The following is a 23,268-nucleotide window of genomic DNA, read 5'->3' as shown; positions in this document are numbered from 1 at the left end:
TAAAGGACTAGATCAAGACAGGGTCAAGACGAGGGCGAGGCAAGCAGGGTGCTCAGGACACAAAATTTAAGGAGGCACTAACTCTCACGGTTGCACAAATGCACAAACTAAGAGAGAGTGTACTTCCTTAAATCTAGGTGTCCTGTTTGTCTCACCCTGATACTGGCCCTGAGGTAGCAAATATTTTAGACTCTGCAGGACTTAATGGTATCTGTCACAAGTACTCTGCTTTGCCATTGTGAGAAAGTAGCCATAGATAATATGTAAATTAATGACCCTGGCTGTGTTCTAATAAAACTTTATTTAAGAAACAGGTGGTGGGCCAGATTTGGCCTGTGGGCCAGAGTTAGACCACCTCTGATCTAAAGTATAGCTGTCATTAGAATTTCATCATTTTCTACTAATACCCTTTTTTTCTTCCAAGAGCCAAGCCAGGATCCTTTATTAAACTTAGTTTTCCTGTTCCCTTAGTTTTCTCCAAAATGGCAAGTTCTTGTACCTTCCTTTTCTTTCATGACCTGGACACCTGGAAGAGTAATGGTCAGTTATTTTGTAGAATGTCCCTCAGTTTTGGTTTGGCTGATGTTTTCTCTTGATTAGATGGAGGCTGTGTGTTTTTGGAAAGAACACTGCAGAAGTGATGTTGTACCTTTCTCAAGTGTATCATATCAGGGGTATATGATGTTGATATGTCTTGTTGACCTTGATCACTTGGTTAAGGTGGTGTCTGGCAGATTCTCCTGCCAGGTTTTTCCACTGCAGGGTTACTATTTTCCTTTCAGTAATGAACAAATACCTTGGTGAAGATTTTTTGAGACTGTATAGTGTTTCTCCTCAAACTTTCACCCACTGATTTTAGCATCCTTTGGTGGATCTTGCCTGTAACAGTTACTATTGTGGTATTTGCCTAATGGTTACTTTCTCTTTTCCTCATTCATTTTACATCAATTACTTGGAATTCCTCTGTAAATAAAAGCTATTCCTTCTCTCACATTTATTTATTCAACTATTTTTGTCACTATGGATTAATAGTTGTTGTATTTTATGGATTATAACCCAATATATATTGTGGCTCACATTGTTTCTATAGCTCATGCTTCACTTATCATTTGATTAGAGTGATGTGGGATGATGTCTCATGGAATTTATTTCAGGGACATTTCTAATATGTGGAGTTTTGTGGGAAAAATTAATTTCAAATTAAGTGAATTGAAATGATGAATACTGATTAACCTATTTATTAAAATGAATCTTCTCTTTTCTGCAGCATATTCTGCAGCATATAAATTTCCATCACTAGAAACTGTTCATTCTTGTAATGAATAAATCACAATTTTCAGAAAGCTCCTATTATACTACAGTCGTGTTTTTTGAAGAACATCTGTCAGTATATAATCAAATGTTTAGTCAACACTTGGCATTGGGTCAGTACTAGAAGTGGAGAGGGGTGTGGAACAAAACAAAACAAAACAAAAAGATGAGACATAGTGCGAGTATATAAGGATCTTGGCATCCAGTCAAGGAGCCAAAGCTAATACTACTTGGAAAACAATTTGAGAACAAATAAGTACTGTGCTATGTGGTATTGTCTGTAAGTGCAACAGGAATTAAAGAAACAATATCTGAAAAGACTTCAGAGAAGAGGTGGACCTTGAAATGATCTTACTCTATCAAAATTTAGATGCATGGAGGGAGAGACAGAGGACATTTGAAAGCTGGAGAAGATCCATCCAAGTGGGAATCAGATTAGTCCCTATTGCACAGTAGAGTATTTCCTGGCACAGATAAAAATATTGTACTAACAGGATATGGAAAAGATCAGTTTTTAAGTTTTAAAATATAATTTCTAAAATTAATATATATTCAGTAAGGAAATGTAGAGTATGAAAAGAGCACAAAGGAAAATGTTAACTCAGATGCTTAATATTTGGGAGTATGACATGTACATGCCAATTATGTGTGCATAATGGTATATCTATGTAGTATGTAAATAAGTACGTGCATATATATATATATATATATATATATATATACACATTTATATGTGTATTTTTATATATGTTTGGAGTCAGACTACCTGAGTTCAAATCCTGGCTCTACCACTTACTAGCTGTGTGACCTTGGGAAAATTACTTAACCTTTCTATGTCTTGGTTTCCTAATTTGCAAAATGGGAATAATAATAGTACTCATCTCATAAAGTTGTTGTGGGAATTAAATGAAACGATGTATGTAAAGTGCTTAGAACAGTGCCTGGCACACAGTAAGTCTCAGTAAATCTAAGGTATTATTATCATCATACTATACATATATACGTTACATAATCTCTTTTGAGGTAAAACATAGGTTTGCACCACACATAATGTTTTGTAGCTTACCTTTTCTCATAGAAATACATTACATAAAATTTTTCAGATTATTAAAAGTCTTCTACTACTAGATGATTTTTTAAGGACTGAAAAATATTCCAGCCTATAGCTATATTACAATTAACTTTAACAAATGTCCTATTACTGGACACTTTGTTTAAAATTTATAACATTTTATTCATTGAACCTCCTTATAACTAAATCTTTTCCCACCTCTGATTATCTCTTAGACAAATTCCTAGAATTGGAATGGTTGGATCAAAGAGTATGAAAAAAATTAAAGGCTTTTCATATATATATATATATATGAATATATATGTTTATTTTCATATATATGAATATATATTTATATATATTCATATATATATATATATATATCCTAATTTCTTACCAAAAGATTTGCGCCTATTTACATCCTCACCAGGAGAGCATGAGACTGTTCATTTCTTTGCACCCTCAGTGACACTGAGGGTCATTATTATCCCTTGGATGTTTTGATACATTTGATTATGAGTAAAACTGAGCTTTTTTTGTATTTTTTTTGGCCAATAGGATAGGCAGTTTTCCAGACCTTGGACATTGGTTCAGGAAGGCAAGATTCAGTGACCTTGACATGGAGAGCCTCACTTGCCCATGGTCTGCACTGGCAACTGGGCACCTGGAGTGGGGATACCAGGAGATAAATAGAACGTGCCCAAGACAAATTAACCCACTTTCCCAGTTAGTTTACCCAGAACTAGCTCTACATAGGAGATTTGTGATAAACTTTGTGACAGTAAAACTATGAAAAGTAATGAAGACACACCTGAACTATTCTAACTTTTAAAAATATGAAATTGGCAAAATACAGAAAAGATAAAGAAGGAACTAACAATCACACATGTTAGCACTACTGAGAATTAACCGTTTTGACACATTTGCTTTTATGGGCTAATGACAGAATGTTTCCTAATGGGATAGGAATTAAGAAATAAAACATCAACAACAGTAAAAATCCAAAATTTTCTACCTTTGATAGATATGTATAATTGTATCCATTTATGTTATTAAACCCTCCCAAGATATATACATAAATATGTATATAACTGTGTAAAAAATGTATCTTGAAGGATGTAACCTCTTATCTTGGGGGTAGATAGGTAAAGGAGCTTTTTATTCCATATTATAGAACTTTTTCAGAGAGTTTGTGAGCATTCATAAGTTACTTTTAATTAAAAAATGCTTTCTCCTAGGCTCTTTAGATATTTAATATTTTAAAATTTAAAAACAAGTCATTTTCAGTTTTCTTCATTATATAAGCAGGTTATGGTGACTGATGGTTAAAGGGAGCACCCAGGAGGAGGAAACACAATTAATAACAGTTCTTAACAGGAAGTCTATCTCTCCCTGTTATACCAAGGGGTTCTCAGTAGATGCTTGACAAGGAAAAGAATAGAGTTATTAGTCTGGGCTTTATACATATGCATATCTAATACAGTCTGACTTTTTGTAAAAGTGAAGAAATTTTTTATGAGAATTGATTAAGGATGACATGGAGCTGATAAAAATGTTTCTCTCCTAAATCTTATGACCACATTGAATTGAGCTGCTTGAGAATTCATTTCTCAAACAAGAGGTAATTTGCTTTCATTAATTAGTGGATAGGAAATATGGAACTTAATAATAGGTCCCTAAAGCTGCAGAATTTGGCATATGCAACAGTGGTTAAGATGACTGGATTTGAAGTTCAACTGCTTAGTTAACAAAAAACTCATCTTTTTAAATAACTAGCTAAATGACTTCAGACAAGTTACTTAACCACTGACATTTAATAATAGCTACGATTACTGAGTTCTTCCTATGATCAGGCTTTGTGTTAAGGGCTCTACTTATGTTAGGCATGTAATGGAAAGATGAGGAAACCTAGGCACATAGAAGTTATATAACTTGCCTAACATCTCAGGGCAGAACTGGGATTTAAAACAAAGCAAACAGATTCCAGAGCCACACAACCACTGTGTTCTCCTGCTCTGTCACTGCAATTACGATGAATAAAGCCAAGTCTTGGTAATTCATGATCATGAGGATTAGAGAGATAAATGAAATCAAATCAAATCATAATTCATTTTAGTTTGGGCTGAAGTTTCTGTTTTCTCAATCAAAATCTTTAACCAAGTTGTTAATTGGTAGCAAAATTATCAGATTTGAATTATGTCCTTTTCTTAAATTGTGAAATTCTTAATTTTTAAAAAAAGGACCAAAAGGCAGGAAGAAGGAACTTTATAATGGACTAATTTATAAACTGGACAGTCATCCCTGAATAACGAATGGCAGCTAATCATCTTTTAAAGAACTCAAATATGTGAACACATCTTTTATATATTCTTAGGATAAACCTATCTGACCATTTTTGATATTTAAATATATTGAGCTCTTAGGTGTCTTGGGCCATCATCTAAATACAGTGGCAAGTTAAACTGTCATCACAGACCGCGATTTGAATAGGAGCTTTTAGTGGATGCTTTCTGAATTTCGTTATTGAGGAAATTATTTCTCAGAGTAAAAAAGTCAAAATACAAATATAAGGATCAAAATAAAAAGTTGGGTTGATCATGGCTGTTTTGGGAAGGACTGATGCCCAACTTCTTCCTTCATGCCGTTTGAGTTGGACTCCTTATTTTGTACATTGATTTTTGTTTTAGGTTGAACAAATCCTGGCAGAATTCAAGGTCAGAGCCCTGGAATATCACCCTGACAAGCATCCTGAAAACTCCAAAGCTGGTAAGTATTTAATAATAGCTATTTCTCATGAAAATGAATAGCATATAGAACTAAAAAGCCATTGAATAGTAACAATATTCTTTTATCTGTTATCCTCAAACTTACTCTTTCATCCAATATTTTGCACTGTTAAATGGTAGGAAGGGAGGAAACCATGGAAGGGTCTTTTCTCTAATAGCAGTTTTTAGCATCTGTTTTTCTTTCTGCTATAATGTGCTGCTTCATGGTTGAAAATTTGTCCAGTTAATGCTTTGTTTCACCAGTTCCTGAGTGTTAACATGACTTAAATAAGTTTGTAACTAGGTGGTTGTCTTGATGAGAACCTGGCTGTGTCTTCTTTGTTTCAGGCACCTGAATATGTCCATATATTATATATGATAATATATTCGTACTTTTTTCTTTATCATAATTTAAATTCCGTTATCACAAATTTAGACATAACTGCTTATGTGCATCTCAGCTTGAAAAAATACGAACAAATCTGTTATCCTTCCTTAACCTGTCTCCCTTCTGCTCCTTCCCTATCGCTCTCCTTCCCCTTAGAGCCAAACTTCCTGAAGAAGCAGCCCACGGTTGGTATCTGTACTTTCCTTCCACTCAGTTTTCAATTTATCCCAGTCTGACTCCCTCCTCACCTTTCTCAGAAACGGCTTTTGTAATAATCACCAAGGACTTCCCGGCTGCCAAATCCAATGGTTACTTTTTAGTCCTTATCTTCCCTCAGCCTGCATCAGAATTTGACACTGTTGACCGTGCTCTCCCTCTTGAAACACTCTTTTCTCTTAGCTACCAGAATGTGCACTCATGCCTTCCCTCCAGCCTCTTGGGCTGCTCTTTCTGTCTCCTTTGTGACTCCTTCTCTGCTGCCCTAATGTCCGCTCCCAAACTCTCTTCCTGTCTTACTCCCTACTTTCTCTCTGGAGTCTCGTCCAAGTCTGCGGCTTCAATTATCAGCTCTTTGTTGATGGCTCCCAAGTCTATTCTTTTTTTCCTAAAGATTTTATTTTTCCTTTTTCTCCCAAAGCCCCCCCAGTACATAGTTGTGTATTCTTAGTTGTGGGTCCCTTTATTTGTGGCATATGGGATGCTGCCTCAGCATGGCTTGATGAGTGGTGCCATGTCCACACCCAGGATTCGAACCGGCGAAACCCTGGGCCGTGAAAGCAGAGCGTGCAAACTTAACCACTTGGCTGTGGGGCCGGCCCCCGCAAGTCTGTTCTTAACTCAGTTCTCATTCCTCATCTTCAGAGTGTAGTTTCAGTTACCTCTTGGAAATCTCCATTTGGAGACATTTCAAAGTCACCCTGTCAAAAACTGGGATTCTCCTCCCCCCTCTCTAAAATCTTGCTCATTTTTCTATGTTTCTCCATATCAATAAATGGCACCACCATCCATCAGTTGGTCCATCCACCACCTGACCATCAGTTGGTCAAGCAGAAACCTTGCCTCCTTCCTCTCTCTCAAGGCTGCATCTGGTGAATTACCAAGTGCTGGCAATTTACCTTCTACATCTCTCTTCTGTAGGTCCTCTGCCCTCTTCCTCACAGCCACTGTAGTAGATAAGCCACCATCATTTCATGCCTGGATCCATACAGCACTCCTTATTTCATTCTGCACATAGTGATCTTTCTTTTTCATTATGGAGATAAATAAAAGATTTAACATGTATAAAAAGGTATAAGAATACTATGATGAGTGCCCATGTACGTATCAACCAGCTTAAAACTTTACCACTACAGTTGAAGTCTCTTGTTTTTTTTCTTTTTAAGCATGCAGATGAATAGCACATTCTATTTTTACTTTTCTTGGTGAGGAAGACTGGCCCTGAGCTAACATCTGTTGCCAATCTTCTTCTATTTTTTCCCCTCCCAAAAGCCCCGGTTCATAGTTGTATATCCTAGGTGTAGGTCATTCTAGTTCTTCTATGTGGGCTGCTACCTCAGCATGGCCTGATGAGTGGTGTGTAGGTCCATGTCCAGGATCTGAACCAGTGAACTCTGGGCCCCCAAAGTAGAGCATGCAAACATAACCACTCAGCCATGGGTTGAAGTCTCTTGTGTATTCCTATCCTGATTTTATCCTCAGGGTAGGTAATACTATCTTAAGTTGAATGATTATGTTTACTATATGTATATATGATAGGTATGTGTATAGTGTGTATATATATATATATATATATATATACACACACACACATATATATATGATTTTTTTATAAGGAAATAATGTGATTAAGACCTGTCTATACTCCTGTCAAACTCCTCTTTATTAAAATTTTTCCCCCTTATCTTAAAGCTCTTTATTAATTTTCTCTAGAAATCATTGATCCCATTGATTTGTATAAACAGATTATTTTCCAGTGTATGAAGTTGTCTTTTGTTAGATACTTAATTATTACTTTTGCGCATTTGATTTTTCCCCTTTTTATTAAGGCGTAACTTGTTTAGGGCAACATGAACAAATAGTAAGTGTAAACTTGATACATTTGTGTCTATATATAAGTTTAACTCCTGCCCAGATGAAGATGTAGAACATTTCTAGCAACCCGGAAGTCCCTTTTAGTGTCCTGTTCAAAATCAGCACCCTCGCCCATTTTTGGATCTCTATCATCGTTGATTAGTTTTGCCTGGTTTTGAATTCCCTATAAATGGAATCATGCAGCATGTACTCTTTTGTGCGTGCTTCTTTTGCTTTACATTATGTCTGTGGCATTTACCCATATTGTACCTGTAGCAATGGTTTGTTCTTTGTCATTGCTGGGCTTTTAGGTACAAGCCCTTTTTGTTGTGCTCCCCCACTTATCTCTCCATCTTCATTTTCTCTCCACCACCACACCTACAGCCCCATGTTTCAGCCACTCAGAATTACCTTGGTTCCTTAATGTGCCGTGTTTCTGCTCTCCAGGCCTTTATGCCTGCTGCGTTCTCTGCCTGGAACACCCCTGAGGCCTGCACACCTCCCTGCCCTGCTTTGACTGGCTAGGTGATGCTCCTGCATCAGGTCTCACTTAGCCATCCCTTCCTCCGGGAAGTCCCATGTGCCAACGGCCGCGCAGAGCACCCTGTAGTCGGGCAGCAAACTGTGTATCACATCGTCTGCTTGTGCCCTGTCCCGCTGACTCGTCACGCTGGAAGCTCAGTGAGGCAGGCCTCCTGCTTATCTTGCTCACAGTGGTTTGCCCCCCACCCAGCACAGCACTTGCCTTGGAGGACACCTACTTTGAGCGAATAACTTCTTGAATGAGTGAATGAATGATTTCATGAATGCTTCTTTAGGAGATATATTAATTGCCTCTCTGAAGTGGAGTTAATATTAAGATAGATGTCCTAACATAAAAGTATAACAATTTAATAAACGCTTAAAAATAACTACCACCTAGGTTATTCTTTAACTGGGTTCTTTTCCAGTGAAGCGTGGCTTTGAGTTGTTTCTCTGTCCCTGGCAAACAATGTCTATTTAGGACATGTGATGAATCACTGTGCAATCATTGCCATTTCTAGTTGCCATAGTGACGGGACTTTTCATGTACAGGTTACCTCAAGGCTTCTTGTTCAGAGGAACACTGGGCTGTGTAAATATTGTTTAAAATGAAAAGGTACACAGACATCAATATCTCCCCTTGTCAAGGTTGTAGTTGATAGAAGATTCAACCTTCGGGTAGAAATTGTTTTCAAATATGTTTAAGCATCCATTTACTCAATTTGGGTTAAAAAGACTTTCTGAAAATGTAAGTGGTTATTTACACACTTGGAGAAGGATTAAGGTTAATGAGAAAAATATTTTAAAATCTTAAACAAAAACTCACCAGATGCTGAATATTAGCTTGATGGAAATCCAGAATACATTGGACAGATTTTGAAATGTATTTCATCAAGGTGAAAGGCTAGCCTGTAGAGCAACTGCAAGTAGGAGAAATTCAACTTGTATATGTGCCTTTTTGGTCCACTAAATGTATTCTCAACCATTGCCATTGAAATTACTGTTTTGTTAGCATAATGGAGTAATAGATATGAACGCAGGCTTGTCTGTCTGGATTGCTTCTAGCTCCAACTTACAAGCTAGTTGACCTTGGGAAACCTTTCTGAGCCTCAGCATTCTCATATGGAAAATGGGTAGGTTAATAGTATATTACTTCATGCATCTGTTATGAAGATTAAATGAGATATCCTGCATGTGGGAAGGGCTCAGTGTTGATCATTATGATTCAGTGGACTTTCTTTTCTTGTTTTTATGCAGCATTCCAAGATAAAAATTTAACAAAATGAGATTGTTTTCTTTTTTGTAAGTAACCATTAGATCTTTCTCGCTTTCATTAAAAAAAAAAAAAAAAAGCCTAAATCTAAGGCTTTTAGAAATCCCTTTTCCTCTCCAGGTATGGGTGATGTAGGCAGGATTGGTTGTGCTTTAGAAATTGTTTTCTGTCACTGAGCCCAACAGCTCCTGGCTGGTGCTCATGCCAGTCCCATGTGTGTGTGCGCAGCAGTATTGTTTCAGGCCAATGCTTTATTAATTTCTCTTTGACTCGGAAGAAAGGGGTTTCAAACTAAATTAACGACCTGTAAAATGGTATTTTTGTTATTGATTTGCAGACTTCAAAGACATTTGGATATTTGAGGGAGGGGAATTCTTTGTCCCTTGCTAACTTTTATCTTTCAATGTCTCAATGTTTTGCTACTTTAAAAGCTCTTTATTGTGGGGGCAGCCTGGTGGCGGAGTGGTTAAGTCTGCACGCTCTGCATTGGCAGCCCAGAGTTTTGCCAGTTTGAATCCTGGGCGCGGACATGGCACCGCTCATCAAGCCATGCTGAGGCGGCATCCCACATGCCACAACTAGAAGGACCCACAACTAAAAATACACAACTATGTGGGGAAGGGGGGGCGCTATGGGGAGAAAAAGGAAAATAAAATCTTAAAAAAAAAACCCCAAAACAGAAAAAACTCTTTATTGTGGGCAGCCTGATGGTGTAGTGGTTACGTTTGCACATTCCACTTCGGCGGGCTAGGGTTCGAGGGTTCAGGTCCTGGGTGTGGATGCACACATCACTTGTCAAGCCATGCTGTGGCAGTATCCCTCATACAAAATAGAGGAAGATTGGCACAGATGTTAGCTCAGCGACAATCTTCCTTACCAAAAATCCCCCTTCTTTATTGCTTTTTTCCTTTAGAGTAAAAATAACATACAGTAATAAATAATGTTGAAAGTGAAAGTCTGCCCTTATTGCTCCCTGCCAGAAATTCCCCATTAACAGTTGGTGGATTTTCCCCCACGGTTTTTTCAAAGCATGTTCTGACATCATATTATTATTATTTCTCAAGTAATTGTATAAGTGGCCTATATTTAAGATGTGGTGTAATCATACAAATTCTATTGTGAAATATGAATTTAAAAGAACTTCTGTATTTTCAAAGTAAGCCCAAAAGTTAAACCAGAGTGTCTCTCAAAGTTTCCAGCATCATTTGCTCGTATATGCCTGTAAAATGAGATCTCTCTTCCCAGAATGGTAAATGTTTATCTCGTGTGATTCATTTTATTAGCTGATATATTGAAGGACAAATATAAACCTAAACTCATTTTTATTAAATGTGTTGAAGATGGAAAAAGGAAACAAACACCTAATGGGAAAGATAAGGTCTCTTTTGCTTTCTGCTTATCAATTGTTAGAGGGATTGACATCAAAATAATTCCAAGCAGGCTTCTTTCATTCTGGAAACTCTGGAAAATAGGCCAACAGTAATGTACAAAGAAAAGGTGACTCATAGATAAATATGTAAATCTTTACACCGACTGCTCTCATAGTAACTGGCATGTGCATCGTGGTGATAATTTAATGAGATTTTTATTCCTGTTGGAAAAAAAAGACATCTCATTTATACAGCAGGACATTTACATTGTCATCAGCAACAGGAAGGACTGCTCATTGGAGCAAGTTGCTATGGCAAGATGCTTTTTATTTGTTTGTTTCTGTTCCTGTATCTCTCAATAGCCACATCTTTAGGGTCTTCCCTTTGACCCTTTAATTGCTGCTGCCTGCAGTGGTGATATTAAATAGTTAGTGACCTGTTGGGTAGCTGTGCTGTCCAGCTTTGGAGCACGGTCCTGGTGGTGCCCTGCTGTAGTGGGCAGTGTCTCTGGTTCCTAGGGAAACACTGGAAGTGGCGGCGTCTGGGGGACAGGAGTTCAGGAACAGCAGCTCTTTACCAACTGGGGCACAGAAGCGTTTCAGTATTTTCACAATTGTATGGAGGTTCTGTCGGTATTGACTGCACATTTGCCCTAACACCTTCTCTTTCAAAGGATCTTGACTACTTCCCATGAAATATTTTTAAGTACTATTGGGGTAATTTTAATTATTTTTCCCAATTATACTATTAAAATGTTCCTAATTCACAAAGTGTTTTAAGGATAGGTGTCATTTCTTTGGTGCTTGGAGCTCAGGGCATAGCACCATATGAATATCTTTATATTCACACTCAAAATAGGAAGCATTCACTCATTCATTTGTTGGACAATACTTTTTGAGCACCTGCTGCACTGCTCCAGTGCAGGCTATGCAGGAGAACAAAATAAAGTCTCTGCCCTCATGGGGTTTGTATTCTGGTAGAGGAGGCAGATTATAAATGAATAACTGTATGCTGTCAGGGAGAAGTACTATGAAGAAAAGTAGTTTGGGCAAGGTAGATTAAGGAATGGGGCTGATGGAGTGGGCAGCGATTTCGTATAGCATGGTCAGAGAAGACTTCCTTGACAAGATGGCGTCTGAGCCGACATCTGAAGGGAGTAAGCCATGAGTGTGCCTGAGGTAAAAGTGTTTTTGGTAAAAAGGACAGCAAGTGCCAAGGTCCCGGGACTGGAGTGTACTTGGTGTACTCAGGGAACATCAGGGAAGCTACTGCTGCTATAGCAAGGGGACACGGGGAAAATAGAATGAAATGAGGTCAGAGAAGGAAGAAAAGGGTAGAGGGCAGGCAGAACATGTCTGACCTACTAGCCTTGGTAAGAATTTTCAATTTTATTCCAAGACAAATGGGAAGTCATTGGAAGTTATTTTGAGCAGAGGAGAGATACTATGTGACTTATTTTTAAAAAGATCACTGTGACTGCTGTGTAGAAAATAGGCTGAGGCAAAGGCATGAAGATCAGTTGAGAAGCTACCATAATAATCCAGCCAAGAGAGGATGGTAGCTTGGACCAGAGCAGTGGCAGTGGAGGCGGAGGCAAGAGATCAGATCTTGGGGATATTTTAAAGGTAGAGCCAACAGAATTTTTAATGGATTAGAAGTGAGATGTGAGAGAAAGAGAAGAGTCAAGGATAACTCCAATTGTATAGAAAATGAATGAAATATTTCCTGACTCCCCAAGCAGAGCCAGTCTTGCCTCTATATTTCTATGTATTACCTTTTATTGAAATGATTTGTTTATATGTCTGTTTCTTTACTAGACTCAGCGCTTCTCAAGGGCACAACCTAGATCTTATTGATGAATGATGAAGTTTTTATTATCTCTGGAGTTGGAGGAATAAGTGGGGATTAGAGAGCAACATGCATTGGAGGAAAATGGCAGGGGCAGGAAGGCAGTCAAGTGGAGAGTACCAGCTGGGAAGCCTGGCAGGCTTGAGTTTGAACCATGGCTCCATCACTTGAAGCTCTGGGACTTTGGGCAAGTTACATTAACCTCCTTCAGCCTTAGATTCTGTAAAATGGGAATAGTAATAATATCTGCCTCATAAGGCTTTTGTAAAAAAGAAAGAAACTCTGTACTCATTAACAATCACTTCCCATCTCCCCTTTGTCAGCCCCTGGCAACCACCAATCTACTTGCTGTCTTTATAGATTTGTCTATTCTGGATATTTCATATAAATGGAATCATACAATATTTGTCATTTTGTGAGTGGCTTCTTTCATTTAACGTAATGTTTTCAAGGTTCATCCATGTTGTAGCATGTATCAACACTTCATTTCTTTTTGTGGCTGAGTGATAATTCCAATACATGGATATACCACATTTTATTTATCCATTTATCAGTTGATGGGCATTTGAGTTGTTTTCACGTTTTGGCTGGTATGATTAATGCTGCTATGAACATCCATATATAAGTTTTTGTGTGGACAGATGTTTTCAGTTCTCTTGAGTATATACTTAGGGTTGGAATTCTTGGATCATATGATAACTCTATGTTTAACATTTTGAGGCACTGCCAAACTGAGGTAGGGATCCAATTTCATTCTTTCACATGTGGATATACAGTTTTCCCAGCACCATTTGTTGAAAAGATTTATTCTTTCCCAATTGAATTGTCTTGGTACTCTTGTAGAAAACCAACTGACTGTAAATGAGAGGGTTTATTTCTGGACTCTCAGTATCCCATTTATTTATGTTTATCCTTATGCCAGTACCACATTATTTTCATTACTGTAGTTTTGCAGAAAGTTTTAAGTTGGGAAGTGAGTCCTTCCAAATTTGTTCTTATTTTTCAAGATTGTTTTGACTATTCTGGGTCCCTTGCACTTGCATGTAGATTTTGAGATTAGCTTGTCACTTTCTGCAAAAAAAGGCAGCTAGGATTTTAATTGTGCTGAATCTGTAGATCAGTTTGGGGAATATTACTATCTTAGCAATATTACGTCTTCTGACATGGATGTCTTTCCATTTATTTAGATATTTAATTTCTTTCAACAATATTTTATAGTTTTTGGTGTATAAGTCTTTCTCTACTTCTGTTAACATTTTCCTAAGTATTTTATTCTTTTTGATGCTCTTGTAAATGGAATTGTTTCCTTAATTTCATTTTCAGATTGCTCATTGCTAATGTGTAGAAACACAATTGATTTTCATATGTTGATCTTGTGTCCTGCTCCATAGAAAGTTTTAACTTCACTGAGGAGCAGAAGAGACATTGGAAGTGTTTCTAATAGGGCCATGGAAAGTTTCTATTGTATGCCATCTGGTCAAATAGTTCAGTGACAACACTACCATTTATCAACCACTTACCATGTTATTTCCTGTGTTGAAAACCTCCCAATAGCTTCCTGCTGCTCTTACAACAAAAAACAGACCAGAATCCTTAGCATGACTTCTGAGGTCTTGGATGACCCGGCCCTTGTCTACACTGCATCCGCATCCCTCATTGTTCTTCCCCTGGCCCTGTGTCCTCCACATTGGCATCCTCTACTTTCTCTAAATCACCATGCTGCTTCCTGCCTTGGAGTCTTCATTTACACTGTTCTGCTAGCCAGGTCGCTGCCCTCCCTTACAACTACCACTGGAAAAGGTAATTTTATTCCTAGTAGACAAATTGTAATTTTTCCAATGTTTACAAATGTCTATCCTGCTAAATAGATCATGTCTGTTGTTCACACCTGTGTCATCAGCACCTGGCACGTCACTGGAGCTCAGTAAAGGGAGTGGATAAACTGTGAGCCAGGTACTTTACCTACGTGATCTCACTTGTCCTTATGAAACACTTTACAAATGAGGAAACTAAAGCTTGGTGACGTGAACTGGCCCAGGTCACATAGCTAGTAAGTAGCAGAGACACATTCCAGTAAGATCAGTTTGATTGTTTAAAACAACCCCTCTAAGAGGGAAGTGCTCATCTTTTGATTTATTTTCCAGTGGAGACTTTTCAGAAACTGCAGAAGGCAAAGGAGATTCTGACTAATGAAGAGAGTCGAGCCCGCTATGACCACTGGCGAAGGAGCCAGATGTCGATGCCATTCCAGCAGTGGGAAGCTTTGAGTGACTCGGTAAAAACGGTAGGTTTCTCTCTGGGATGAAGTGAATTTATGAAGCTCGGGCTGCCCATGGATTAGACTCATGTAATAGCTTAAAGAGTCAGTAGTCAATCGGAGGGAGAAGACCAAAAAGCTGGCAGAATCTGGGTATAATTCAGTGTCCACAAAATCCTGTGAGGGGAAATTTAATGGATCAACACCAGAAGAGCCTATGACTACATTTATCAGTCTCTTTGGCTGTTTGATTCAGTAAATACACTCCCTCTCCATTGTCACTTACTGTTTTATAAGTTCTGATAACCGTGCTTCTCAAGTTGCTCATTAATACTGCTGAATTTTGAACCATTGCAAATTCATCTCCTCCATCATTTTAGTTCATTACAGTCTGTTCTCTCCTCGAGGCTTATAAATTCCATAAAAAACAAGGTCTGATTAATAAAAGAAAGTTGCACATTATTTGTAAATTATTCCTGTTATAAATTCTGGTGAAAGAATTGTTGGATAGATGCAGAGAGACTTTAAAAACCATTGTTATCTTTCCTCATGCCATTAAAAAAACTATCAAAATAATCACTATAAATACTGTTATTATATTTATTTTGTTCTTACATTGACGGTTATATATTATAGAGAAAATGTAATTTTAAGGGTTTCTACATTCTTAGGCATGATTTATTATCTAGCTTTTTTCTGCAGAGACACTGTTCTATGACATGTGACTTAGGATACAGAAGTTACCCTATAGGCAAATCTCCAGGGACTCTTGTTAGAATTAGTCTATAAAGTGATTCACATCTCTCAAATTACAGCCCTTCAGAGTTACATTTAGATTTCCTTCTTAATGGTTTTTATTTTAAGAAGACTAGAGCAAACTGCCTTTTCACTGGTAAAAGACCTGCAATAGTGAGGGAGGGTCTTTGAAGTAATGGGGAAGAACAATGCAAAACTCTCAAAATATATGGTTAAAGCCACTCTACATAAAATGGAAGCTGCTTTCTTCGTCTCATTTTGGGACGACGTGTATTCATATGATTTGTTTAAGGTGGCTTAATCAGTTGTGAAGGACTAACCACATGATTATGGAATATATGCACACAATAACTAGAGAGAATCTTTAAAAACTAGTGACAACTTCAATACTCAAAAATAAGATTTTTTTCTTTTGCATCGTGTATATCCAAGTTTTTGTTGACAGTGACTAAATAAACACGGTCCTCCCACCCCTGCAGAACCGTATTTCCATTCTCCTGAGTGTGACATCGTATAACTGCAACTGAATTAGTGACCCTTGTTACTCTAATGCTTTTTGATTTATAGTTCATTTTTCTTGATGATCCACTGAACTCTGTTACTTAATTTTAACTGCTAATATCAAGTTAGCTGTGGATTTTTCAAAAACCCCTCTCCAAATCCCTGCTCTAATTTACATTGCTGACATATTTCTATTAAATACTAATTTCCTGTCTCCAAACACATCATTTCTGCTTTGAATTTCGCTTAACTGTGAACTGTTTGAGGTCTTGCAATAATTACATTTTAGATCTTACTGGCTGTATCTTTTGTCAGCAAAATTGAAATAGTATGCGGGCTATCATTTGGTTTCAGATTTATTTTTATTAGTGGCACAAAAATGATGAGATACATATCTTTCTGCTGTAAATCAGCAGTGATATTTTTTCTTGCACAGTCTTTGTTTGGGCTGAACCTCGTGTTTCTGACTTGCTTTTGTTTCTCTTCCTCAGTGGACTTGAAACCCCTACACCAAGTTTCACATGTTTTGTCCCTCGTTCAATAGACTTTCTATGAATTTCCTTTCATCACTTTCTGTTCTGATCCTCACAGTGACTTCTGCATGTGAAAGCCTCATCTCTCTCTGTAACATTTCATTTTTTATTTTTTTCTTCTCCCCCCACCATAGATAGTTGTGTATTCTTGTTGTAGGTCCTTCTGGTTGTGCTATGTGGGACGCCACCTCAGTATGGCTTGATGAGTGGTGCTAGGTCTGTGCCCAGGATCTGAACTTGTGAAACCCTGGGTCACCGAAGTGGAGTCCACAAACTTAACCATTTGGCCACGGGGCTGGCCCCTCTCTGTACCATTTTAGTTGCTGCTTCCTGTGTGTGCATTTCATTTGTCCATCCTTTCACATTCCCTCCCCTAGGGAAATTAATAACAGCTGTCATGCTTAGTATTGCACATCACCTGATAGATCATTGTCTATCCTTTTGTAGACAAACATCACCACTGGGGTGTTTGGGTTAGGTATATTACATATGCCATTTTGACCATTAAACGGTTATAACTTAGGGTTTGAATTTTAGGTGACATCTATCTAAAACACATCTGCATGTTCACTTGCCCTACACATTTATAGATTGGTAAATCTCATAAAATCCCTACCTTTCACATCATCAACCCTATGTTTCTGCTTTTTATTTAAGCAATATAATCCCTCTGGAAGGAAAAGCATTGGTTGAGAGCAGAATTAGTGCCAGTACCTTCAAGGCAGGACAAATCACAGTGCACTTTTGCAGCATCACACACAGCTTCACATCGCGGGAATCTCCTTGGGGAGAACTCTTCACATGAGCCACAGCTTCAGGGGTGACAGGTTTCTACCGTCCAAGAATGATGAAACTGTAGCTGGTATTTTTTTTCTCACATCAAAGTCCCTATCACTTCACTAGCTATTTTTCTTTTCCTTTTTAGAAGTTCTTCTTGGTAGTTTAATTTGTAAAAATATTTTAAGAATTCATCCAGGTCAATGAATATGTTGGAAATTTAAGCTTGGATATGTGATGTTGGTTTAAAAAAAGGATTTTGGGTGAAGGCATGCCTTTGGTGTCTTGGGATAACTTGAAAACAGACACCTTTCTAGCTCGAAGAATCTTAGGGAAGTTCATCCATGTCATGCCAAGTGGTTTTACCCCCAGAGACCCAGGGTGTGAATGGCTCTCCTTCTAGCTCCAAAATATGTGGCAGAATGGCTGTGGGAAAATGGTCGGGGCAAAGCCACAGTCAGAATAAACTGCTGAAAAAAATTCTCGTAAGCTGTTAAAAATGCTCATGTCCTATCAATTGCTATAAATTTTATAAAGAGGTAATAAAAACATATTTTTTTGTGAGTTAATTGTTTGACAAATTGATTGCTTAGGTGGGGAGGGGCTGGTTGGCCTGCCAGTCACCATCTCGTGGACCTTTTTGTCTACCGATTGTTTCTGGGTTCCCGGGCGGGGTGAGGTGTCTTTGGGGTGAGTCCAATTGGCTATAGACTACCAGGGAAACTTCCTACTAGCCTTGATAGCCAGTTTCCCCAGCCAGATGGAAAACTGTGTGCAATGCAATACTTTCTGGTCTCGTTCAGAAGGCAGTATGTCCTAATTGGATGTTATCAGAAAGCAGGTCAGAAATCACCCAGGCAGGTAAAATATTCACTCATGGTGATCCAGGCTAAAAATAACCAGTCAATTTTGAACAGTTATTCAGTTGATCCACGGCTTGTCTGAGTCAATTGACTTTTTCTTTCTATTTGTCTCAATGTTTACTGCCATGTAGACAGAATTTTTTTATATTTCAGTGTTGACCAAGGTCCAGAGTTTAAGAACATGACTTCCTAGAGAAAAAAACCCAACCCATTAAGGAAAGCCGGTAAACAAGTTAATTCAGAAGGCAGAATAACGACATAATGATTTCACAGACTGTAAGGACAGTGGCCTTTGCACCCAGGCTCTGTGTCTGTTTAATGTTAGTTTACTCCATGCACACAGTGATTTTCTGTCTTCTGCAGTTTTTTTATTTTGCAGCATAGACTCTCCCTCCCTCTTAGTCTCTACACTGTTACCAGTTGATATTTTATTGATACTCATTCTATTGTATTGAGTTACTCCACAACAGTTTACTTGATGTTAAATGTTTTTCTTCCTAACTAATACCCAAGTGGAGCTGAGAAATACGCTCTGGGAACCAGAAATGAGTGCTCTAACTGAGTCCCAGCAAACAAGGCTGCTGAGCATCACTCTTATGTTGGTCCTTTGATTGCACTACAAAGCATGAGAAGTGCCTGTATAGAAGATTACAGGATTTTCCCCTGTGTGTTTCTTTGATAGGGATCTGTAGATACGGGGAGGGCTGATAGTAAAATAGTTTATTCTGAGTTACTTATAAAGGGCATAGATCAGCAAGATTACTGTCTCAGAATATCTTTTCACTGACGGCTTTCAAAGCATTTACTGTAGGTGAGTCATGAATCCTCACCACCCATCTAAGGCAGACTGTAGGCACTTCTACTCCAAGAAAGAAGTACTGAGGCACAGAGTTGATCCATTGTGTACAGGCCACCTAGCTGACCTGTGATACGTTGACACAAATAATCCATAACCAATCTATAAATCAAAGTTGGGGTGAGTTTATTATGAGCCGGGTTTGAGGACCATGTAGCCTGGGAGAGTCCTTCCACAAAGGGATGGGGCACTCCAAAGAAGTGGGGGTGTACAGAGTGGTTGTACACCATCAAAGAGCATGTATCACACATGATTGAAATGTCCCTTTTACAATAGTCACAAGATCGCCCTGTCAGCACAGGGATTGATGGACTCAGTGGGGAGCTGGGTGGTCACAGGGTGGGCGCAGCAATCAATTCCTAGGCTAGGGAGAGATGCTCATCCTTAAGGAAATGCCAGTGTGGGGGAAGTTGCACCTTTATCTTAAGGGCATTTGTTCTTGTCTTTGGGACACAGCAAATTCTTAAAGCAGATATACAATGCATGCTCAATGGCCATGTCAGGCCCTTTTGGGGGAGAAAGCAAGGTTAGTGCAAATTAGCTTTACACCAAATGTCTTCCTCATATACTCCAGTATATCCTGTGGCTTGCCATTTCTTTATCAGACAGCTGATCTGAGCTCACATTTTCAGCTCCATTGGCCCTGAATTCTTGAATTTCTTACACTCTGGTTTTTACTAACCTTCTCAGTATCCTTTTCCCTCCACAGAGAAGGCCACTGGCCAGCCTGTTCTATCCTGTGCTTATGCAGAAAACCCAAGAAACCAAACAAACCAAATGACAACAATAACAACCACAGACCCAAACCAACCAAACCAAAACCAGATTATTTTTTACACCAGCTGAGGCCACTGCACATTTTTAAAGTTAACAGTTGCAGTTTGAAATAAAAACAATGGAAAAATGCTTAACACCTTCATCTAGCAAATGGTTATAAACTATATACCCTGTAACCCCCGTCTCTGCCCTGAACAAACACATTACTAGCACCCAGAAACTCCCCCCTTATATATTTTGACAATCATGACTGCATCTAGTTTTTAAAATCTAAGTTTTCTAATTGTACATATATATAATCTTGTCATAGAAAATTTAGAAAACACCAAAAAAGAAAAAGATAAGAAAAGGAAAAAATAATTTTATGATCCTGTCATGCGAAGATAGCCACATTAACATTTTGGTGCATTTTCTTCCATTTTTTTCACCCTTTCATTTGTTAGTGTGAGAGCCAATTATGTTGAATGGTGGCAGCAACTGCTTTACAGGGTGGTCCTGGATCTCACGGTGATTGGGCTGATTATATTTTGAGAAGGGGATTCAGGCTGATGCTTCTTTGCAGATGGGGAGATAGGTTGAAGGTGGGAAGAAGGGAGTTCTCTGGTTGGATTAGGCCAGAAGGCTTGAATATCCTTATGGTTTTAGGGTGTGTTCAAGCTGTGTTGCCCTCTATATTTTATGTATATGTATTGACATATACATTTATATATCTACATTTGACTATATCTACCTAACTTTTAACATAGTGAGATCATGCTATTTATGACCATTTTGGCTATTATTTATTAACACTAATGTAATTTATTTTTATCCACAATTTATTTTATAACACTAATGTAATTTATTTATGTATTTATTAACACTAATGTAATGTGCCATTAACATTTACACTTAAAAGTTTCCAAGAAGGCATTTTACCCCTTTGCACTTTCCCTTTTTTCTTGGTGAGGTACTTCTCCTTGCTCCTGCCTGTGAGGTCAGTGTTAGTGCTCCTGAGACAGGCGATAAGAAATTGTGGTATCTGTCTAAGCTCTTTAAGATGCTGATGAACACCCCCCACCTAGCCCCCACCATTGCTTGGGTGAGCCAACTTGTCCATGTACACATGTAATATTTTGCCACTTCCCAGCGTTACTTTGTTTAAACTGGTAAATAAAGTGATAGGCAGAAGTTGACAACCCCAGTATTATAAGATAGTTGAGATTTTCCCGGAAAGAAGTGCACTGAAGATGAAAAGTGACATGACCCTTGCATCATGGGACCTGTGTACCAGAGGCTGTGGCCCCTTCCCTGGTCCATGGCACAGTTTTTAAATGTTGCCGCCTCTGAGCTTATTCGGCAAACCTTGGATTTCAGAAAATCAGTGTGTTGGTTTGGGTTGGTTTCTTTGCTTTGCTTTTTCTTTATTTTTTGCAGCATAGGAAAACAATATCCTGGATGTCAGGAAAATAATTTGTCTGGGGTTTTGCACTTCCCGAAATACGTGGCTTATGGGTTTTCCTTGGGTTTTTGAGTAACAGAAATGGTGTGCAACTGTTCAGTAGTGCTCAGGAATAGCATCCCATAATATTCAGAGGAGGTTTCAGGAGACGCTTACGTTTATTATTTTGGTTGATGCACTGCTAATTATTCTACTTGAAATGTTCTTGACACGGCAAACTCTCAATCTCTTTCTCGCTCTGTATTCATCTATTGCTCCTTCCATTCATCCACCATCCATCCAATTTTAAACATTTTAATAGGAAATACGTATGCAGGACACAAAATGAAAAAGGTACAGAAGGACGTATGGGGAAAGTAACTCTGTCTCTTATCTTTGTCCCTCAGTTCCCGATGTAACAAACTCTTCCATTCTGAAGATCCATTTTTGATCTTCCCCTCACTCTCAACCCAACCATAAGCAGCAAGAGTTATGCTGGCAAAATTACACAATTAAGTCACTGGGCAAAGGACTGCCACCAAGCATACTGGACACAATTCTGGGATATCTGGTTTCTGGGGAGAGTTTTCAAGGGTTTTGGACCTTGTGTTTGCCTAAAAATTTAAGTTATACCGGAAGTCAATGGGCAATACCCAACACTGTTAATTTATGGTCCCTGGTTTTTAAAAATTGTAAGTCAAAAATATAATAAAACTATCATACTTTTGTTAAAAAAGTCTAAGTAATGAAATAGGATATGTAATAAAAAGGGAATACATCCTTATTTCAGACTCCAGTTCTACTCCCCTCTCTCAGAAAGCCACTATTGCAATTTCTTGTGTTTCCTTCTAGAAATCTTTCGTATAGTGTACCCATACATATTCATAATATCCTTTAAAAAATGGAAATATATTTAGCAAGTTCTTATTATTTGAAGAAAACTGAACTTGAAAAAGTTCACCTAAAGTGAATCTACTTAAAGTTATGTCAAATATTTCATAGTAAATATTGATTTAATTGCTGCTTTGTGCCATAAGTTTTCTTAGAGAGAAGATGTATAATCCAGAATTCTAATGTTTGCCAGCCCTGCATTGGTCACGGTCAGATGGGAGGTCACGGCAGTAGTTGTGGGGATAGTGGTCACAGTAGTAGTACGGTTAATTTCTGGCATGGCTCAGTGCACATAGCCTCACTGTTTGTTGTTTGTTTTTTGGTGGTATAATACACATAACATAAAACTCACTATTTTAACCATTTTAAAGTCAACAATTCAGTGGCATTAAGTACATTCACAATGTTTTCCACCAATCATCACTATCTAGTTCCAGAACTTTTTCATCACCCTAAAAGGAAACCCTGTACACGTTAGCAATCACTCCCTATTCCCCTCTCCCCCAGCTCCTGGTAACCACTAATCTACTTTCTATCTGTATGGATTTGTCTATTCTTGATATTTCATATAAGTAGAATCATAGAATAAGTGGCTTTTTGTGTCTGGCTTGTCATATTTAGCATAATGTTTTCAAGATCTATCCATGTTGTAGTACTTCATTCCTTTTTTATGTCCAATATATTTCACTGTATGGATATATCACATTTTTGTTTATCCATTCATGAGTTAATGTACATTTGGCTTGTTTCCATCTTTTGGCTTTTGTGAGCAGTGCTGCTATGAACATTTGTGTATCAGTTTTTCTTTGAACACCTGTTTTCAGTTTTTTTGGGTATACGCCAGGAATGGTCTTGCTGGGTCATATGGTAATTCTGTGTTTAACTTTCTGAGGAAATGTCTCATTCTTTGAACCTCTCTGATGTTGGTCTCTTGGCTCTGTACCGTGATATGGATTTTTCCTTATATCACTAGTCTTCCAAATCAGAGAGCATTAATTAATTAATATCTAGATTAATTGATTAATATCTAGTTAATAGT

At 38.1% G+C, this 23,268-nt stretch overlaps 1 protein-coding gene across 1 annotated transcript in view; it reads left to right on the top strand.

Moving 5' to 3' along the window:
* DNAJC12 (DnaJ heat shock protein family (Hsp40) member C12) overlaps positions 1–23,268 on the top strand; it is a 34,626-nt gene that overhangs the window by 5,136 nt on the left and 6,222 nt on the right. Inside the window, exons 2-3 of the mRNA XM_001503569.5 lie at positions 5,050–5,128; positions 14,743–14,882. Of these exons, the coding sequence (XP_001503619.2) occupies positions 5,050–5,128; positions 14,743–14,882 (219 nt within the window). The remainder of the gene's footprint in view (positions 1–5,049; positions 5,129–14,742; positions 14,883–23,268) is intronic.

The sequence above is a fragment of the Equus caballus genome, chromosome 1 (assembly GCF_041296265.1).
Source record: "Equus caballus isolate H_3958 breed thoroughbred chromosome 1, TB-T2T, whole genome shotgun sequence".
Classification (NCBI taxonomy): Eukaryota; Metazoa; Chordata; class Mammalia; order Perissodactyla; family Equidae; genus Equus; species Equus caballus.
Note: the sequence above shows the minus strand (reverse complement) of the source record. Positions and strands in the feature narration are given on the sequence as shown.